Below are 16,598 nucleotides of genomic sequence, written 5' to 3'. Positions count from 1 at the left end.
TGACATTGTCCAGGCAATGGCAAAACTGAGTTTCCACATCCTGTGAAATTCTGTTATAGCATAATTCCATGGACAAGTATCTACTTCCAGACTTCTCTTGGAAATTGAAGCTTTTGACCTGTGGTAGTCAGATTTTTCTCATTTTTATAATTTGTTTCTCGTGCAACACTAAATAAAAATGGCACAAACTGCAGAATGGTACAGAAGAGCAAACTGGAGCATTTCTCCTAAGCTTTGATGAACTATGGGCATACTTGAATCTATATGAGAGAAAATATAAATGGGGTTTCTTGGAAACTGCATTGACCATTTTTCATTCCCTGCTCTAATTTGGACACGAGGCCCTTGTACTGTCTCAGTACTCGTGTCTGCATCTGTTCCCTGTTCTGTTTGCTGTCTGTGTTGCTTGTCAGGAACATCACAATATTCGATGCAGCTGGAATTTCCTGTGGACAAAACAGCTCACACTTGTCCTTTTTTCCAGTTAACTTTTCCTGCAACTGAAAAATACATAACATAATAAGGAATAAGGTCAATGACAGTGAAAAGAGATTGGATCAGAGGAGGTGCAGAGAAACCTATGGCAGGGCCTGGTGATTGTTATTATTTGTTTGATGTAGTCTCAGCAATACATGAAGTGGTACTGACATTTTTTTCCTCTACATCTTTTCAGAGAAGAGAACTGACAGCAATGGCCGAGTGTATTTTGTCAATCACAACACACGGATCACTCAGTGGGAAGATCCCAGGAGTCAGGGGTAAGAAATCAGTTGGATCTTCGTATAAGTCTGGAATGAAAATGGGAGCTGGGAAATGCTGCCCACAGGTGAGGCATGGACTGTGCCACACAAATGTCAGACAGCTCATGAGGAAGGTGAAAGGTCTTAACCAAAATGGAAACTGTCACAGTATTACTTAGTAATACTACAATTACCAGGGAAGTCTTGGTCAACAGCAGTAAGCTCATTCCCCAGAAGGACCTTTTGCTCTTTCTATAAGTAATCCCATATGTCTCAGCATTTTTGTTGTTGGAGGAGGGAGAGATTTCTGTTGTATGGTGATGGGATAGTGCAGAGAGTCCTGAGTAAGACTTTGCTTGTTTCCTAGACAGTTATAGAATCATAGAACCAACTGGGGGTGGAAGGGACCTTAAAGCTCATCTCATTCCACCCCCTGTCATGGGCAGGGACACCTTCCCCTAGACCAGGTTGCTCCAAGCCCCATCTAAGCTGGGTAAGAGACAGAATGAAGACAAACCTAAGAAACTGCAGCACTCCTTGTCACACCTTTTTAAAAAAGGAGGGGGAAAAAAAAAAGACACAGAGAAAAAGCACTGGAATTCTGTTTATTTTGGGCTCTGCCATTCAGAGTCTTTGAGGTAAGGAATGGAGGCAGGAAGCTGAGGGTGAACTGTTCAATCCTAACTCCTGAAAAAATTCCATTTGGTGAAGCAACTCCATCTGTCCTTCAAGGAAAAGAAGAGGAAGGGGAATAGCTTAGTATGTGTGAGGGATAATAGCTGTATCCAGGGATAACTTTTCCTGCCCAGTTACCTCTGCAGCAGCTGACTCTGGAGAACACTGTTGCTCTTAAAGCAACCCAACAACCCAATGTTTAGGATGCACAGTCAGGACCATGGACCTACACGGTTCCCTGCTTGTGGAGGGAAGTCACTGTGGAGCACTTTGCAGGGACCCTACTCAGATCTTCCAAATACATTAAGATCTACTTTTGCTTATACCAAAATTGAGTTGGAAGTTGTCAAAAAATTATGCATAATCAGTATTTACATTTTCTTTTAATTTTGTCATTCTGAAACACATTTTTGGCTGCTGTCATTATACACAAGGTACCAAAAGCTGCTTATTAGAACAGTGTCACTTTTGGAGTAAAAACGTAATAGTTAGAAGATAAAATTCTGTTGTTTGTGTGTTTGTGGAGGAAACAATGACACCTGGCTTACATTTTCCCCTTAAGTTTCTTTTTGCCTTTATTTCAACAACCAAATGAGCTAATGTTTACTTCAGCAGTCACTTTGGTCTAATTGAGAGCTGACTGCAAATTGAAGAGGGTAAAAAAAGGCAGCATAAATATTGAATGGGAAGTTTCTCAGTCTGTAGGTTTTCTAGACCTGCCAGAATTTTTACTGTCTCAGGTATTGTTCAACTGACTTAATGTTTTAAGTTGATGTCATACCATGTTTTTTCTTGTGTCCATAGTCAGTTAAATGAGAAACCCTTACCAGAGGGCTGGGAAATGCGATTTACTGTGGATGGAATTCCCTATTTTGTGGATCACAACCGAAGAACCACCACGTACATAGATCCCCGCACGGGCAAGTCTGCTCTGTGAGTGTTTGTAACTTTATACCAACTTTTCAAAAGTGAAGTTTGGCACACGTCATTTTTGAAAGGTTTATTTTTTCCTCTTACTACGTTTCTAGGCAGAAAGTTTTACATGTAGCAATGCTTCTTAATTATCTGGGCTTTTCCATGCACTGATGATAACTCCCTGGAGAAGGCAGAATTCTCAATGCTTAGAATCCTTCTTGACAAGTAGTGTGTGAGATCTGAGGGTAATGCAGGAGCTGCATCTCTCCTGTTGATGACCAAATCCTTTCCTTACACCTACTAGTCTTTCTCTTTAAAAACACACTCCACCCTTTCTTTCTTTGATTTTTTTTTTTTTTTTTTTTTTTTTAGGAGTAAAGTTAAAACTGATATTTAACTCCCAACTTAAATTAACTGAATGTCATCACATCCTTATTGTTACAGACTTTTTTACGGGTAAAATTTAGATATTGTTTAAAACATACAGTGTGTGCATTTCACAACTGACAAAGGAAGATTTATTTTTTTTTTTTTTAATTTAAAACCAAGAAAATTACACCCCAAAATCAAAAATTGTGACTAAGAATGTCCCAGCTAGATAGCCAACTAGGGCATACAGCTGTATAATTAATACATTTGCAGGCTTTTACTTTGCTTACAAAAACACTTCTGAAATGCTTTTCCCCCCTCCTTTGGTTCCAGAGACAACGGGCCCCAGATAGCCTATGTGCGTGACTTCAAGGCCAAGGTCCATTATTTCAGGTTCTGGTGTCAGGTATGGATCCATTTTTGGGGATTTCTTGCATTTTTGGGTTTTGCTTACATGCTTTAAATGCTTCAATGCCTTGCAAATACACATAATCAAACTCCTTTAAGCTTAAGGATGAGTTAAATTAGGAGGGAGTAAATACAGGACTTGTGTAAACTCGTGGAAGCTTTAAAGCGAGGTAAGCTATGGCTTTAAAATGTTTTAGAATAAAGGAAAAGCTCAATTTCACTACTTCTTTTGAAGTGGTGGGTTTCTGAATAGTGTTTTCTTTCTGTTGTAAATACAGGAATATATGGAGGCACAGTAATTTATGGTTAATACAAGATCTTCTTTCTGTAGAAATACTTCTAGTAGAAAATGCAGGGCATTTGACACACAACAGACATGTCTAAGCATTGAAGAATATACTGTGGGGCATGTTAGTGTGCTCCAACATAATTCCAAATTCCAGTGTGTCAATCCTGGTTTAAATATTCCAGTCAGTTGAAATATTCCAGCTTTCAAGAGTTGGTGAATTATCCTTTGAAAATAGTGGAGAGACCAGCCTAATTTCTCACTTTGGATTCTGTGCACTATAACCTAAACTTTCTAATTTTGTGTTAATAGAATTCCAGAATGGTTTGGGTTGAAAGGGACCTTAAAACACACCTCACTGAACCCCCTGCCATGGGCAGGGACACCTTCCACCAGCCCATGGTTGCTCCAAGACCCATCCAACCTGGCCTTGGACACTTCCAGGGATGGGACACTACAGCTTCTCTGGGCAACCTGTGTGGTAGCAATTTGTTCTTGGAGTAAATTACAGTTCAGATATCTTGATTACTGGGTTTATTTTATGTGGATTGATGAAATTCAACTGTCCAAACTCAGTATTAGAAACTTTAAGTTACTGTACATTTCACCTCTAAAAAATTTTCTTTCAGCAACTGGCAATGCCACAGCACATAAAGATCACAGTGAGCAGGAAAACATTATTTGAGGACTCCTTTCAGCAGGTATTGTGTTAAAACATGGTATAGTGGGCATGAAAAATGGAGTTATTTAAATTTGTCACATATTCTTGATCTTTAATGTCTTGCTAATGTTATTTTAAATGAGACTAACTGAAAAATACTAATTTAATAGTTAGACTTATTTAAAAGACCATGCTAAATCATGAAGTTCTGGCACTAGATTGATTCACCTAACAGAGAAGGTGTTTTGTTTTTTTAAGTTTTTCTTCAGAATGCTTTCAAACAGAGTTAATTTTGAGGGGAGCACTGGGGGCAGAGCTGCTCCCCATTCTCAGGAAGGTTTCATGTTGTGCTCATGTTTGGCACACTTTTCCTCACAATATGTTACATTAGCATGGGCTATGTGCCAAAGTACATTAAGTGAATCTTAGTCTGGGTGTTATGGGTCTTGAAGTGAGTAATGAAATAGTTAAAGCAAAAATTGTTAATTCTATGTAGATTATTAGTAGCAAAATTCTTGTTAATGTCTCTAGACCTAAGGCCCAGTTAAAATTTTTCCAAATTATTAAATTGTTAGCCAATAGTAATAATTCTAGCCAGCACTTGTAGTTGTTTTCTTAAAAAGAACTGATTGTTTTTCTTTTACTAAGATAATGAGCTTCAGCCCTCAGGATCTCCGGAGACGTTTGTGGGTTATTTTCCCTGGTGAAGAAGGTTTAGATTATGGAGGTGTTGCAAGGTAACTACACTGAAATGGCAAATAACAGCTTGTTCTGCAAGTGGGGGTGTGAAGGCATCCCCAAAGTAGATACTTCAAACTGCAGTGCTTTCACAACAGTACTGAAGTTTACTCCTTATCTTTCCTCGGAACATCTGAGGAAGGCGGTTCTGGACGATGTGTTTGCATGTCTGTATTAAATGATTTTCAGTTTGCATTAGGAATGACTTTAATCATCTCAGTGATTAAAGAGATGCAGTTCACTGAACTACAATGAGCCTTTGGCATAACTGTTAATCTCAAAGTAGAGTCGATTGAAAAAGTGAACAGAAACCTACGTTTGAGTCCAGAGTCTTCAGTGGAACGGAACCGAGAAGTTCATATGTTAATGAACATTTCCCAAAACCTGAATGTTTAGATCAGTAATGTGCTCATTTAGACAAGGATGTGTTTTATCCAAACCACTGCCAGTTGTGTATCATTGTAGCTTTGCATTTTAATTTGTAGTTTGCTGTAGTTTCCCTGGGTGTCAGTGGGCTGGCTGCTCCCTGGGGAAGGACTGTGCCAACAGGTCCTGAGTCAACACCAGTTACCTACAGTAATTTCTGCTGTATCATTATGTTGAAATGTGTTTTTATTGTTTGTGTGATTTCAGGGAATGGTTCTTTCTATTGTCACACGAGGTTTTGAACCCCATGTATTGCCTGTTTGAATATGCAGGGAAGGATAATTACTGCTTACAGATAAACCCAGCCTCCTACATCAACCCAGACCACCTCAAGTACTTCCGATTCATCGGCAGGTTCATTGCCATGGTAAGTTCTGAAGCAGAAAGGGACTCTCTCCTGTAGTATTCCTATAAACAAATATAAACAAATAAATGGACAATTAAACAGTTCATTTTTGAGCTGAAATTCTTATCAGGTGCTTGTATGTAACTAAGCTAATTCAGCATATTAGCAGTCGTGATATCCATGTGGGTTTAATTCTTTGGCTGTCAGATTTCATGGGTACAGAGTACAGAATGTTGTCATATTAGGTATTCAGCCATCCTTTGCATTATTTTGTCTGGTTTTGTGTTTTGCAGGCTTTGTTCCACGGGAAGTTCATTGACACTGGTTTCTCTCTGCCGTTCTATAAACGGATCCTAAACAAGGCAGTAGGACTCAAGGATTTAGAATCTGTTGACCCAGAGTTTTACAACTCTCTCATCTGGGTAAAGTGAGTTTGACTTGATTTTGTTCTTGAAATAGCACTACAATGTTTTTGATTTTCACTTATATCAAGAAGTAGATGTAAATTTATTACTAAAAACCCCACTGAGAAGTATAATCTCTCATTGCAGAGCAGAATGGAATTTCTACTGGAACTTTAGATACACAAAGAATAATTTGTTAATGCAAAAGCCTTTCTGATTCATTGACTACTCTGTGCAGCATCTTGGGGTCCATTTTTGCTGGTTTTTAGTAATTCTAGTTGGACATAGAGATGTGGAGTCATGAACTTTATTGTTACAAATAAAGTGGCTTCAGTAAATTTCTGTGAGACTTTTCAGATAACTGATTAAAAGAAATCAGCAAAAATCCATTTAATGTTTCTCTAGTACCTGATTTAGTTAGAAAACAAAAAGTTTAGTGCTACAGTAACATGAAGTTAACAAATGTAGTTTATTATTTACTACCATGTAATTCTTTTGACTTTAAGGTTAGTACTGAAGATTTAATGCTTTAAGGAAGTTAATGCTCATGTATTTTTCTTGCTCTCCTGGGTTTTGCTCCATGTTTAGTGATTCCATAGCATTCCTACATGCAGCCTTTCATGTCTTCATGGTCAGCCACCTGTCTGTCCATACTCTTTTGGAGTCCTCCTTCTCTGCTCCTTTGCAGATTCCTCTCCAGAGAGCAGCAAGTAAAAAGGATGTGGAATTTCTAGGCCATTATTATTTTGAAATTATATATTATAAATATTTTAAGAAATAATTTTTAAAACCCCTTAGATCCAAAGCATTGTAATTCTGTACTGATTTTGTAATAGGAGGATGCCAGGATGACAGTCCATGGCTGATGTTCACCATTTGTTTCTGTAACAGAAGTGTTTTTCCTTTCCCAGCAGTTAAAAAATAAATTAGAAGGGAAAAAGACAAATTCAGTTAATTTTTCTTTTTTTGCTTCTGATCCAGTAAAAGCAATTTAGCAGAAAAAATGGTCTTTCTTGTGACTAGAGACATAAAACATTTTACTTAAGAATCATACAAAGCCAGAGTAGTGTTAAACACGCTTTGAGAAATTCATAAAAGGTGAGGATAGATTGGTTTTTGAAATGCAGAACTAAATATAAAACCCAGGATTTTCATCTCCTGTAGTACTGAATCTTGGAAGCATTACCTTGACTAATGAGAAGGGGAGAAAGCAGCTGTATGATCTGTTTAAGAATTGAGATAGGGATTTTGATTTGATTTTCAGAGCAGTATGTTCTGTACTCCGTGTATGTGCTGTTCAGGTGCCTTCACTTTAATTCAAAGCAATTTCTGTAGTGATAAAAATCTTCTAGACTAGAGTCCAGGAAGGGCTTTGCCCTTTCAAAAAAAAACACTTAAGGATGTGAAAATTGGAGGAAAGCCTTCAGAGCTCTGAGAGGGGACACACTGAGCCCTCAGTACAGACCCAGCTGCAGTGCAGCTGACCCTGCTGCTCTGAGGAAGGGGCTGCACATTTATAGGGGAAAAGAATCACGTCTGTCAGGGCAGACATCATTTTTTTCCTCACCAGAAAGCAAACTTTATAACTCTGGAGGAAGCTTTCAGTAGCTTTGAATTCCTTGACACAGTTTGGAAGACTCACAGAATCACTGAGTTTGGTAGGGGACCTTTAGAAGTCATCTGTCAAACCTCTGTGCACAAAGTGAGCTACAGCAGGTTTCTCTTCTTTTCAAAGGAAGGGGTGATTTTGTCATCATCCATCTGTCTGAAGCCTTCCCTCCTCTCCCCAGGTTTCCTGCAGTGTTTTGGAAAGATGAAGTTCAGACACTCAGTTGCATCATGGGGCTCAATAAACCACAGCCATGTTTTCAAGACTGACATTTCTGTGTTACAGTTCAGGACAAATATCTTGAATTTGCACTTTATTTCAGAGAAAAATGGTCATCAAAACCTCTGCATATGCAGGCAGTTCTTCACGGAAACACGTATCAGCATAGAAATTAGTGTTGTACCTGTTACCCTTCTGGCTATTGATGCCTATGAAGAGGAGAGAGTTAGTTTTGGCTTCAGATTGTTCCTGTGTTGAAATTTCTTAGAGAATTCCTCTTTAACACTGTTTGTACTTAATTAACGTAAGAGTTTGGGACACTGTAGTATATGCTTACAAAACAGTGCCATAAAAAGGCTGGAGTTAAGAGATTATTCACTGACCATGAAAAGTGGTTTCTTACCTGCTGTTAGCTGTCAGTGACAGCTATCTTTGAACACAGTCCTTGCATTAGCTGAGAGAAGGGGCAGTCATGCCATGGAATCTGCAAAAATGGCATTGCTTGGAAAGCTTCTATTCCATAGACATTCCTCAGATCAGGAGGTAGCTGGTCAACCTTGTGGTTGCGAAATTTGAGAGTTGTGCTGATCAGAAGTTTCCAATCAGGAGTACAATTCATGTGTGCACATTGGTAAAATGAGTCAGGACTTCTTGCAAAGCCATAATTATCATGAGCTCCAAACCTTTTATCTTTAGGTTCTTCATGCTCATCTCCTTTATTGCATACAAGGTCTCAACACAGTTATTTAAAATTATACTTTTTTCCTTACAGAGAGAATGACATTGAAGAGTGTGGCTTGGAAATGTTTTTCTCTGTTGATAAAGAAATATTAGGTGAAATCAAAAGCCATGATTTGAAGCCAAATGGTAGCAACATTCTGGTCACAGAAGAAAACAAAGAAGACTACATCAGGTAAGAATAAGTGAACACTTTAAAACACTCTTTCTGTCATTTTCTTTCTTAAGTTTCAAAAGACCATCTGTGTCATTTGAAGCATTACTGAAATTCTGTCTCTGAGTAATTGCTGATGTTGGCAAAAAGTGACACTCGTTTGGATCTCATGTTTGAAAGAGAAATATTGATAGAAGTAAGTTTCTAAAATCATCTTTTCCCAAACATCGTGGTTAGAAGAAAGTCCACTTTTTCTAGAGATATTTAAGTTTAGCAGAACACTGTCACAACAAATATGAATGTCAGGTATTTCCTGAAAGCTCTGCACGTGTTAATTACTGTAATTATATTGCTTCACAGCCTGCTGATACTCTACCCAGCCAGTGGTTTGGTTTGGGGTTTTTTAAAGAACATTTCTGGATGCTTTTGTGATGATTCATATTTTTAAAAAATAGTTGCAATTCCATGTAGTTTTATCTGAACTGATCTTACAGTCTAATTGTAACAGGACAGTGTTATGAATGATCTCATAAATTGTATTCTCATAAATGAAGGATTATATTTGCAGTACCAGAATGTTTTAAAGCAATAGATTAGGAGAGAAGGAGCCTAAGAGCAATTAAGGAATACAACTGTGAACAGTGACCTGCTTTGTCCCCAGACATCCCCTCCTTCCTCAGTGTGCAGCAGTAGAGCAGCCCTGATTTAAGGTGTGAACTTCAACACACAGGCTTGGAGGATGTGCCTGCAAAAAAAAATCACACATTGCAGGCACAGACTAAACTGAGTCACAGGAGGGTTTTCCTGTTTGTTATGATGTGTTCTGTGAAGGCTTTTTCCACAGGGAGGGAGGAGGGAGTGGATTCTGTTTTCACCACATGAGGAATCTGTGTCACTTCAGGGATTCACAGGAAAGGTGGTGTTTGCAGAGGAGACACTGGCATTTGGCAGGAGGGAGGATCTGCAGAAAACCATTCCCTTCTAGTTTGTAGGAACTACAAAGTTTGTAGAAACTCCCTTCTAGTTTGTAGGGAGTGCTCAGATTCCAGTTTCTCTCACTTTCTTTTGTCTTGCTCTTTATCTGCTTTAAATCCCCCAAGTTTCTAGGACTGAAATAAGAAATAGCCACCTCTCCTTTAGGCTCCAGTGCTCCTGACAGGTTAGACTTGGGTTTAGTATAATATCTGCTTCTCCTTGGGTTCAGGTTCTTTGAGTCTCCTGTCTGCTTTTCACCCTTTTATTAATGGAGAGTGGAGTTTCTGCCACAGAGCAAAGTTTTATCCTTAACAGAAACAAATGCAGAACTTCCAAATGGACATAGTCATTCTGGTAAACCAGCAGTCCTGCTTTGCTCTTTCCAGTACAGCTTGACTTGGTTTTTACCTTGTCATGGATCATGACTGAGATTTCTGGGGAGAATATCTGACAAAATCAGCTCTGCATTTTGAACTGTCTTCAAATACCTCAGGGCTGCTGTGCTCTCACGAATGTAATCAGTGAAGAGATGCTGCCTCCTCTTTGAGTGTAAAATACTTCTGTAGCAGAATAGTTGGACACTTCAGGTTTAACTGAAAGAGCAAATGAAATCCTCTGCACAGAGTAAAGGTTACTGATGAAATCATACAATGCTCTATCCCCAGAACTTTCCAGATTTTCCGTATTTTTTTAACTTAGCTTACATTTCATCTCAAAACAGGCAAAGATGAGGACTTGGGTTAGCACTGGCCATTTAAATTACCCTTCTGTGTCTTCTTTTCCAGGCTAGTAGCAGAGTGGAGACTTTCCCGAGGTGTTGAGGAGCAGACACAGGCTTTCTTTGAAGGCTTCAATGAAATTCTGCCACAACAGTATTTGCAGTACTTTGATGCAAAGGAACTGGAGGTAAAGGATTGTTTGGCTATTGCTGGATCCAGCTCATTACACATGAAATGCTTAAACTGCAGTCAGTACATGTGAAGAGCAGAGCTCACTAAAGCTGACACCTCTGTTTTATGGAGGAAACTTTATGGAGTAGTATTAGATTGGTGTGTTTTCCTGAACTTGCCTCTTAGCAACCTACTTAAATGTTTCTAAAGGCCAAGATTCTGTCAGTAGAAATTTCTTACTGAGTTGCTTTTGTAATCCTGAGCAATTTGATTTGGCTGTGTTCAAAGAATGAGTAACCTGACAGAAGGGGAGATAAAGCCAGATATGCAATGAACGCTTGCATATAGATTGGACCTGGCTCTGGATGGGTTTGATCTCTCAAAATCACAATTTCTGAAGCATTTAAAAGACAAAAACATCAAAACAAAACATCCTGTCCCTAGTGGAGAATTTTATGGCTGGTTGTTCTGGCTCGAATGTCCGTGTAGAATCACAGAATGGTTTGGGTTGGAAGGGACCTTAAAGCCCATCCAGTCCCACCCCCTGCCATGGGCAGGGACACCTTCCACTAGCCCAGGTTGCTCCAAGCCCCATCCAACCTGGCCTTGGACACTTCCAGGGATGGGGCAGCCACAGCTTCTCTGGGCAACCTGTGCCAGGGCCTCCCCACCCTCCCAGGGAAGGATTTCTTCCTGAAGCTGCAATCAGTTACTTACGACAGAGATGCTTTTTATTTTGTAGCCTCTCCAAATAAACTTCATGAACAGTCAATTTTTTTGTGTAGAAGTTTCAGGTAAAGTTTAAAATTAAAAACAAGTGTACTGTTATTGCAGGTGCTGCTCAGGGTGGGTCTAGCTCGTGTGCTGCTTTGCTATGTGGGACATCACAAAAGGAAAGTGATAACTTGTACTCATGCATTTATTTCCTTTTTTTCCCCCCAAAGGTGCTTCTCTGTGGAATGCAAGAAATAGATTTGAATGACTGGCAGAGACACACCATCTACAGGCACTACACCAGGACCAGCAGGCAGATCGTGTGGTTCTGGCAGGTTTGCAGACTTTGGTTTCTTGTCAGACCAGCAGAAGTTACAGAGCACAGCTACAGCTCAGGGCACAGAACCCTGAACACATCTGGAGAGTGCAAATATAAACTGTTACTGCTGATCCAGCCGTGGCACTTGTTCCTCTGGGGGTGATTATGATGTGAATATCTGAGTGTCAAACCTATCCCTAACTGTTTGTTTCAATTACTGTTTTTCAGTTTGTGAAAGAAATAGATAATGAGAAAAGAATGAGACTCTTGCAGTTTGTGACTGGAACATGCAGATTGCCAGTGGGAGGATTTGCTGACCTCATGGGTATGTATTAATAACCCCTCTAATGCAGTAGATACTTTTAAAAAGAACCAAATTATATATTTGTGGACATTTTAAGTGAATGCTGTTTTGTAAGCCGTGCACATACTTGAGCTATAATGGCAAAAGAGATGAATTAAGCTTCAAAATCACTTCAGTTCATGCATTTTACCACATGCATAATTTTAATCCAGGCAGAGCTGTATAATGAGACATTTTTCTGTGCAAGTAAGGGCGATCTTTTCTTTGTTTAAGCCTTGCCTATTCCAGGTGTATTATATAGTATCATATAGTAATACAAAGGTAGCCAGACCTATGCCTTTTCTATTGGAATTTGTTACAGGGAGCAATGGACCCCAAAAATTTTGTATTGAAAAAGTTGGAAAGGAAAACTGGTTACCTAGAAGTCATACCTGGTGAGTACATAAAAACCCAGAATATCACTATTGCTCTGGTTTTTATTGACCACAACCTACTTGGAGATTTTAGTAAATGGGTAATATACTGAAATGGCTGGGACTCTGTAAAAGCAAACACAACTTACACCAATAAACTGTGCTGTTGAATAATAGCTGATCTTCTGGAAAACTCTTATAGCATAGAGTAGATTCCATTGCAAATTCCATGGATTTGTGTGTTACTGAACACTTAGAGTAATTAACAGTACTGTCTAAAGAGGTTGGGATTATCCTTTGTTGTTACTGCACTCCACATCTTGTTAGTGAAGGAGCCACATTCACACAGTCTTCCCTAGGGAAAAGGTCACTTCTACTCATTTCCTCAGGTTTTACTAGTTAGTAAAACCACACAAATTTAAAATTTCAAATCTGAATGATGACTGTAGTTAACCAGGTAGGAAAGGTTAGTGAAAACTATCACTGTTCAAGCACTCTGCTCTCAGAAATACATAAATTTATGTCAGTAGTCAGCTTTTCACAGGGTATAAATCCCAGTATCCATCTGCACAGCAAAAATTAACCTGTTTTCATAACGGATTTTTTGTGCCTGTTGAATTCTTTGTCAGTACGTAAGTTTTTTTCTTTATTTTCAGTTTCAATCGCTTAGACCTTCCACCATATAAGAATTATGAGCAGCTGAAGGAAAAGCTGTTGTTTGCAATTGAAGAAACAGAAGGATTTGGGCAAGAGTAGCAAAAATTTGCACCTTGAAGAATGAGAACTCCACACGATGTATGTTCTTCACTTCTTCTGCTTGTTGCACACTTCATTGTAAAGTAGACTTGACTTGGATTTATTTAACAATACTAATGTGTAAATAAATGGATGTTATCCTGAGGTTATCCACATTAACTCTGGATTTCTACTGAGCACCTTCAGAAATCAAATGAGCAATCAGATAATGGCTACAAGTGACTAATGACTGAAGTAGAGGTTTAATACAGCTTTGGGCTCTGCTTTGTTTTACCATTCATTAATTAGAATGTGTCCTTAATGACTGACAGATTTTTAACAATAGTTTTGTCTTTCCTTTTTAGTAGCATTTTTTGCTACTGGTGCACTGGGAAGTTCCTTGGTAGCTGCAATGCTGCAGCAGCATCCTGAGCCCTCTCCACAGCAGTGTCAGAGCCAGCCAGCCTGGATCCACCTCTGTGCTGTGAGCAGCTCCCGTTCCTTAAGCTCCTTTTTCTAACTCAAGTGTGGCCAGACTGTTTTTCCCCACCTGGAGTCTGCTCACGTGCCAGCTGGACTCAAGCTGCTGTTAAGGGGATGTCAAACTGTGGCACAAATCCAGGGCATAGCTTGGCTTTGGTTTATCCCAACCCTGCTCCTGTCAGCAAAACAGACACCTGCCCAGAGTTGCTGGAACTGCTCTGTGCCCTCCGAAGGATTCTGATCTCTTGCTGTGTAACACATTTTAACTCTGAAATCAATATTAACACTGTGGTACTTCACTTGTTTTGCAAAAGACAAGCCCATCTGGGATTGCACTGATTGCCTTGAGGTCCCTGTTTGCAGGCTGATGTTTGTCAGCAGTGTTAATGGACATTGTCCTCGGTGTTTTTCCTACATGTTGCAGTCAGTTTGCTCCGAAGAGTTCCGTGGGTTCTCAGGAAGAGGTACAAAACAACTGGATTCAGAAAAGGATCCCACTCATCATCTCTGCGGATGAACTGATGTGTGAGACTGGCTGAGGCCAAGAGGATTAGGAAGTTCAGACATGCATTACAGGTTTCTGAAATGCTGGAGCATCAGTAAATAGCTCGATAAAGTTTGAAACTAAGGTTTTTGGGAAGGTGTCTAAGCTAATTCACCCTCAACTTCTTACAGCTAGTAACTTTTGTAGTGAGTTCCTGTTGGATTAACAGCATCCTTTTAGAATCTCTTAATATTCAGTTCTTTTCTGGTTTAAAGAACATGATGCATTTTACTGCTCCTTTAGACTGAATGCACTTTTTGGGTCTGGTCTGGTCAGCCCTTTCCCTGCCCAAAGGCAGACACCAGTGAGATGAGCTGTAGCCACAGTGAGATGTGACACTTGAAATAACATGTAGCACATATTAAAGCACGCCTGCAGTTCAGAGCAGTGTGGCAGGAGCTGCTTTGAAGACTGTTCTAGATAACAGAGCTGAAACAGGACAGTGGGAAAGTGTAAAACTGAACTTTCAGTCTGGAAAAGAATATTTCTTTCCTGCTGTCCCATCCGTCTAAACTGCAAGAGGGAAAAACTGCTTGGGGTCTGAGAAGAACCAAGGCACTACAGGTTTTAACTGACTTGAGGAGCGTGTCAGGGGTAATGGTAAATGCTCTGGGAAGGCAGGAGGGTGGGGTTGGAGCGAATTGCTCTTGTCAGGGATATTCAGAGAAAGGCCCAGGGAGGGTTGCTGGTGATACAGAAATGCCCCTCATTTAAAGTTTCATGATGGTGAGAACTCACCTTCATGGTCTGACTGGGAGGAAAATTGCCAACTTCAACATTTGGTTGTATTACATTATACAGCTCATGAGGAGAAAAAAAGCCTTATATATATTTTCTGTTTATATTAATTCTTATGATGAAATGTAGTTATCTAACATATTTACAAGAGAGAGTAAACTAAGCAAGATAATGCAAGATTAAGCTATGAAAAATAGTCTATGTTCTGCATATTGCTTTACGATTCATGTAGGGAACTTAGAACTATTGTTCATGTATAAATATCACCCAAAAGGCTGTCAGCCCTATATTTTTAAAATAAAGAATAGTTATAATTGAAATAGCCTTAGCCCTAGTTCTATAGGGTTTGGCTGTTGAATATTTTTATGGTTGAAATGTTTAGTTCAGGAAAAACATACCTGCTTGTATATATTTTTGATGTCCAGGATTCCACTTATTCCATTGTTTCTTTTAATTTAAATGGCATGTTTATATGTCTTTTCTGCTGTACCAGGATGGGGAGGAAGGGGGCTGGATATCCCAAGCACCAGATATGATTTAAAAATATTGCAAAGAAAGAATTCATTGAGAGGGGAAAAATAAAACATGAATAAAACATTAGATTTGGCCAAAATATAGAAAGCTTAAAGCAACTTCACAGTGTTAAATTGGCAATATTTCTGAAGGCACAAGTTCAGATTCCTCAGGCATTTGACTTGTGAATACTAACAAATCTGTAAATTCTTATAGCATGTTGTGTTGAAAAAAAAGGAATTGATATGAGCCAGTGGTGCACTTTTCAGTTCTTTCTGGGGATCTGGTGAAGCGATACAGGGATGAGCCCAGAGCAGCCAGTGTCCCAGATAACACGTTAGTGTGGATTGGATTTACAAGTGAGATTTTCAGCAGAGATTAATGAATTTGTACCCACTACTTCAACTGATTTAACAACCTGAGCTGCATAAAGTCATAGTATGTTACATTACAAATGTATGTTTATATGCAATTGTCAACTGATCCTAATTATCAAGTACTAAAAGAACTTTTATTTAGAATTTTCCCTCATGAGAGTGATGTGAGAAAATGAAATGCTGAGAATTAACAAAGCCTTATTGTTTTGGGTAGCTCAGGAACTGTTCATATACTAATGACATGCACAGTAAATACATCATGTCTTCATCTGACCTAGTATGGAAGTTTGGGGTTTTTTAATCCAGTTGCGTGTGTTTAAAAATAAAAAGCTTTTTTTAATTATTCTGAGAAAAATAAAACAAAAAAATGCTTGTTTAATTTTTGTTTTGTTTTGCATTTTATTACATGCTGCACTGGATTTGTATTTTCAACTCTGTTATATTGGTATCTCCAGCCCCCTTTTTGTGGTGTCTTTTAATTTTCTCCAAGATTCACTGTTTGTGTATATGTGCTCTAGTGAACTCGTGAAGAAACTGGGATCAGCAGCACTGGATTGTAAAATAGTGTACTGAAATTCATTGTCAATATTTCCTTGCATTGTAATTTCAAATACTCAGGTAACTGTAACAGTATCTCCATAAGTCAAATACTTTTATAAAACTACTTAAAGAACTGGTAGTTCTGGTCATTTTTCCTGGTGTGTGATGGAACATCCATATGCAGATGAATTGTCTGGGGTCGGGCTGCCTGGGTTTGTCCTTCTAGCAGACTTCTTTGGGAATGTTTCTTTCCTGAGACCTCTTCCACTGTTGTTAATTGCACTGGAAATTTATTAGGAGCTTTTGGACACAGTTCCTGGATTTTTAGTGCTTGTGGATGCTGCCCTGCGGAGCCAGTGAGGGAC

The 16,598-nt window shown here is 39.1% G+C and overlaps 1 protein-coding gene across 4 annotated transcripts in view; it reads left to right on the top strand.

Moving 5' to 3' along the window:
• Positions 1 to 16,372, top strand: part of ITCH (itchy E3 ubiquitin protein ligase) — a 55,280-nt gene extending 38,908 nt beyond the window's left edge. For 2 of the 4 annotated variants that reach the window (XM_032704964.1, XM_032704965.1), the window contains 13 exons: positions 674 to 758; positions 2,220 to 2,348; positions 3,033 to 3,105; positions 4,023 to 4,094; positions 4,703 to 4,791; positions 5,426 to 5,585; positions 5,858 to 5,991; positions 8,569 to 8,709; positions 10,449 to 10,569; positions 11,498 to 11,602; positions 11,815 to 11,911; positions 12,252 to 12,324; positions 12,960 to 16,372. In XM_032704964.1, coding sequence (XP_032560855.1) covers positions 674 to 758; positions 2,220 to 2,348; positions 3,033 to 3,105; positions 4,023 to 4,094; positions 4,703 to 4,791; positions 5,426 to 5,585; positions 5,858 to 5,991; positions 8,569 to 8,709; positions 10,449 to 10,569; positions 11,498 to 11,602; positions 11,815 to 11,911; positions 12,252 to 12,324; positions 12,960 to 13,059 — 1,379 coding nt within the window. In that variant the 3' untranslated portion in view covers positions 13,060 to 16,372. The remainder of the gene's footprint in view (positions 1 to 673; positions 759 to 2,219; positions 2,349 to 3,032; positions 3,106 to 4,022; positions 4,095 to 4,702; positions 4,792 to 5,425; positions 5,586 to 5,857; positions 5,992 to 8,568; positions 8,710 to 10,448; positions 10,570 to 11,497; positions 11,603 to 11,814; positions 11,912 to 12,251; positions 12,325 to 12,959) is intronic. The other 2 variants (XM_032704967.1, XM_032704966.1) reach the window with 2 other exon arrangements.
• Positions 16,373 to 16,598: the final 226 nt, after the last annotated feature.

Source organism: Chiroxiphia lanceolata, chromosome 17 (assembly GCF_009829145.1).
Source record: "Chiroxiphia lanceolata isolate bChiLan1 chromosome 17, bChiLan1.pri, whole genome shotgun sequence".
Lineage (NCBI taxonomy): Eukaryota > Metazoa > Chordata > Aves > Passeriformes > Pipridae > Chiroxiphia > Chiroxiphia lanceolata.
The sequence above is the reverse complement of the archived record's forward strand: the minus strand, read 5'-3'. Positions and strand labels throughout refer to the sequence as shown.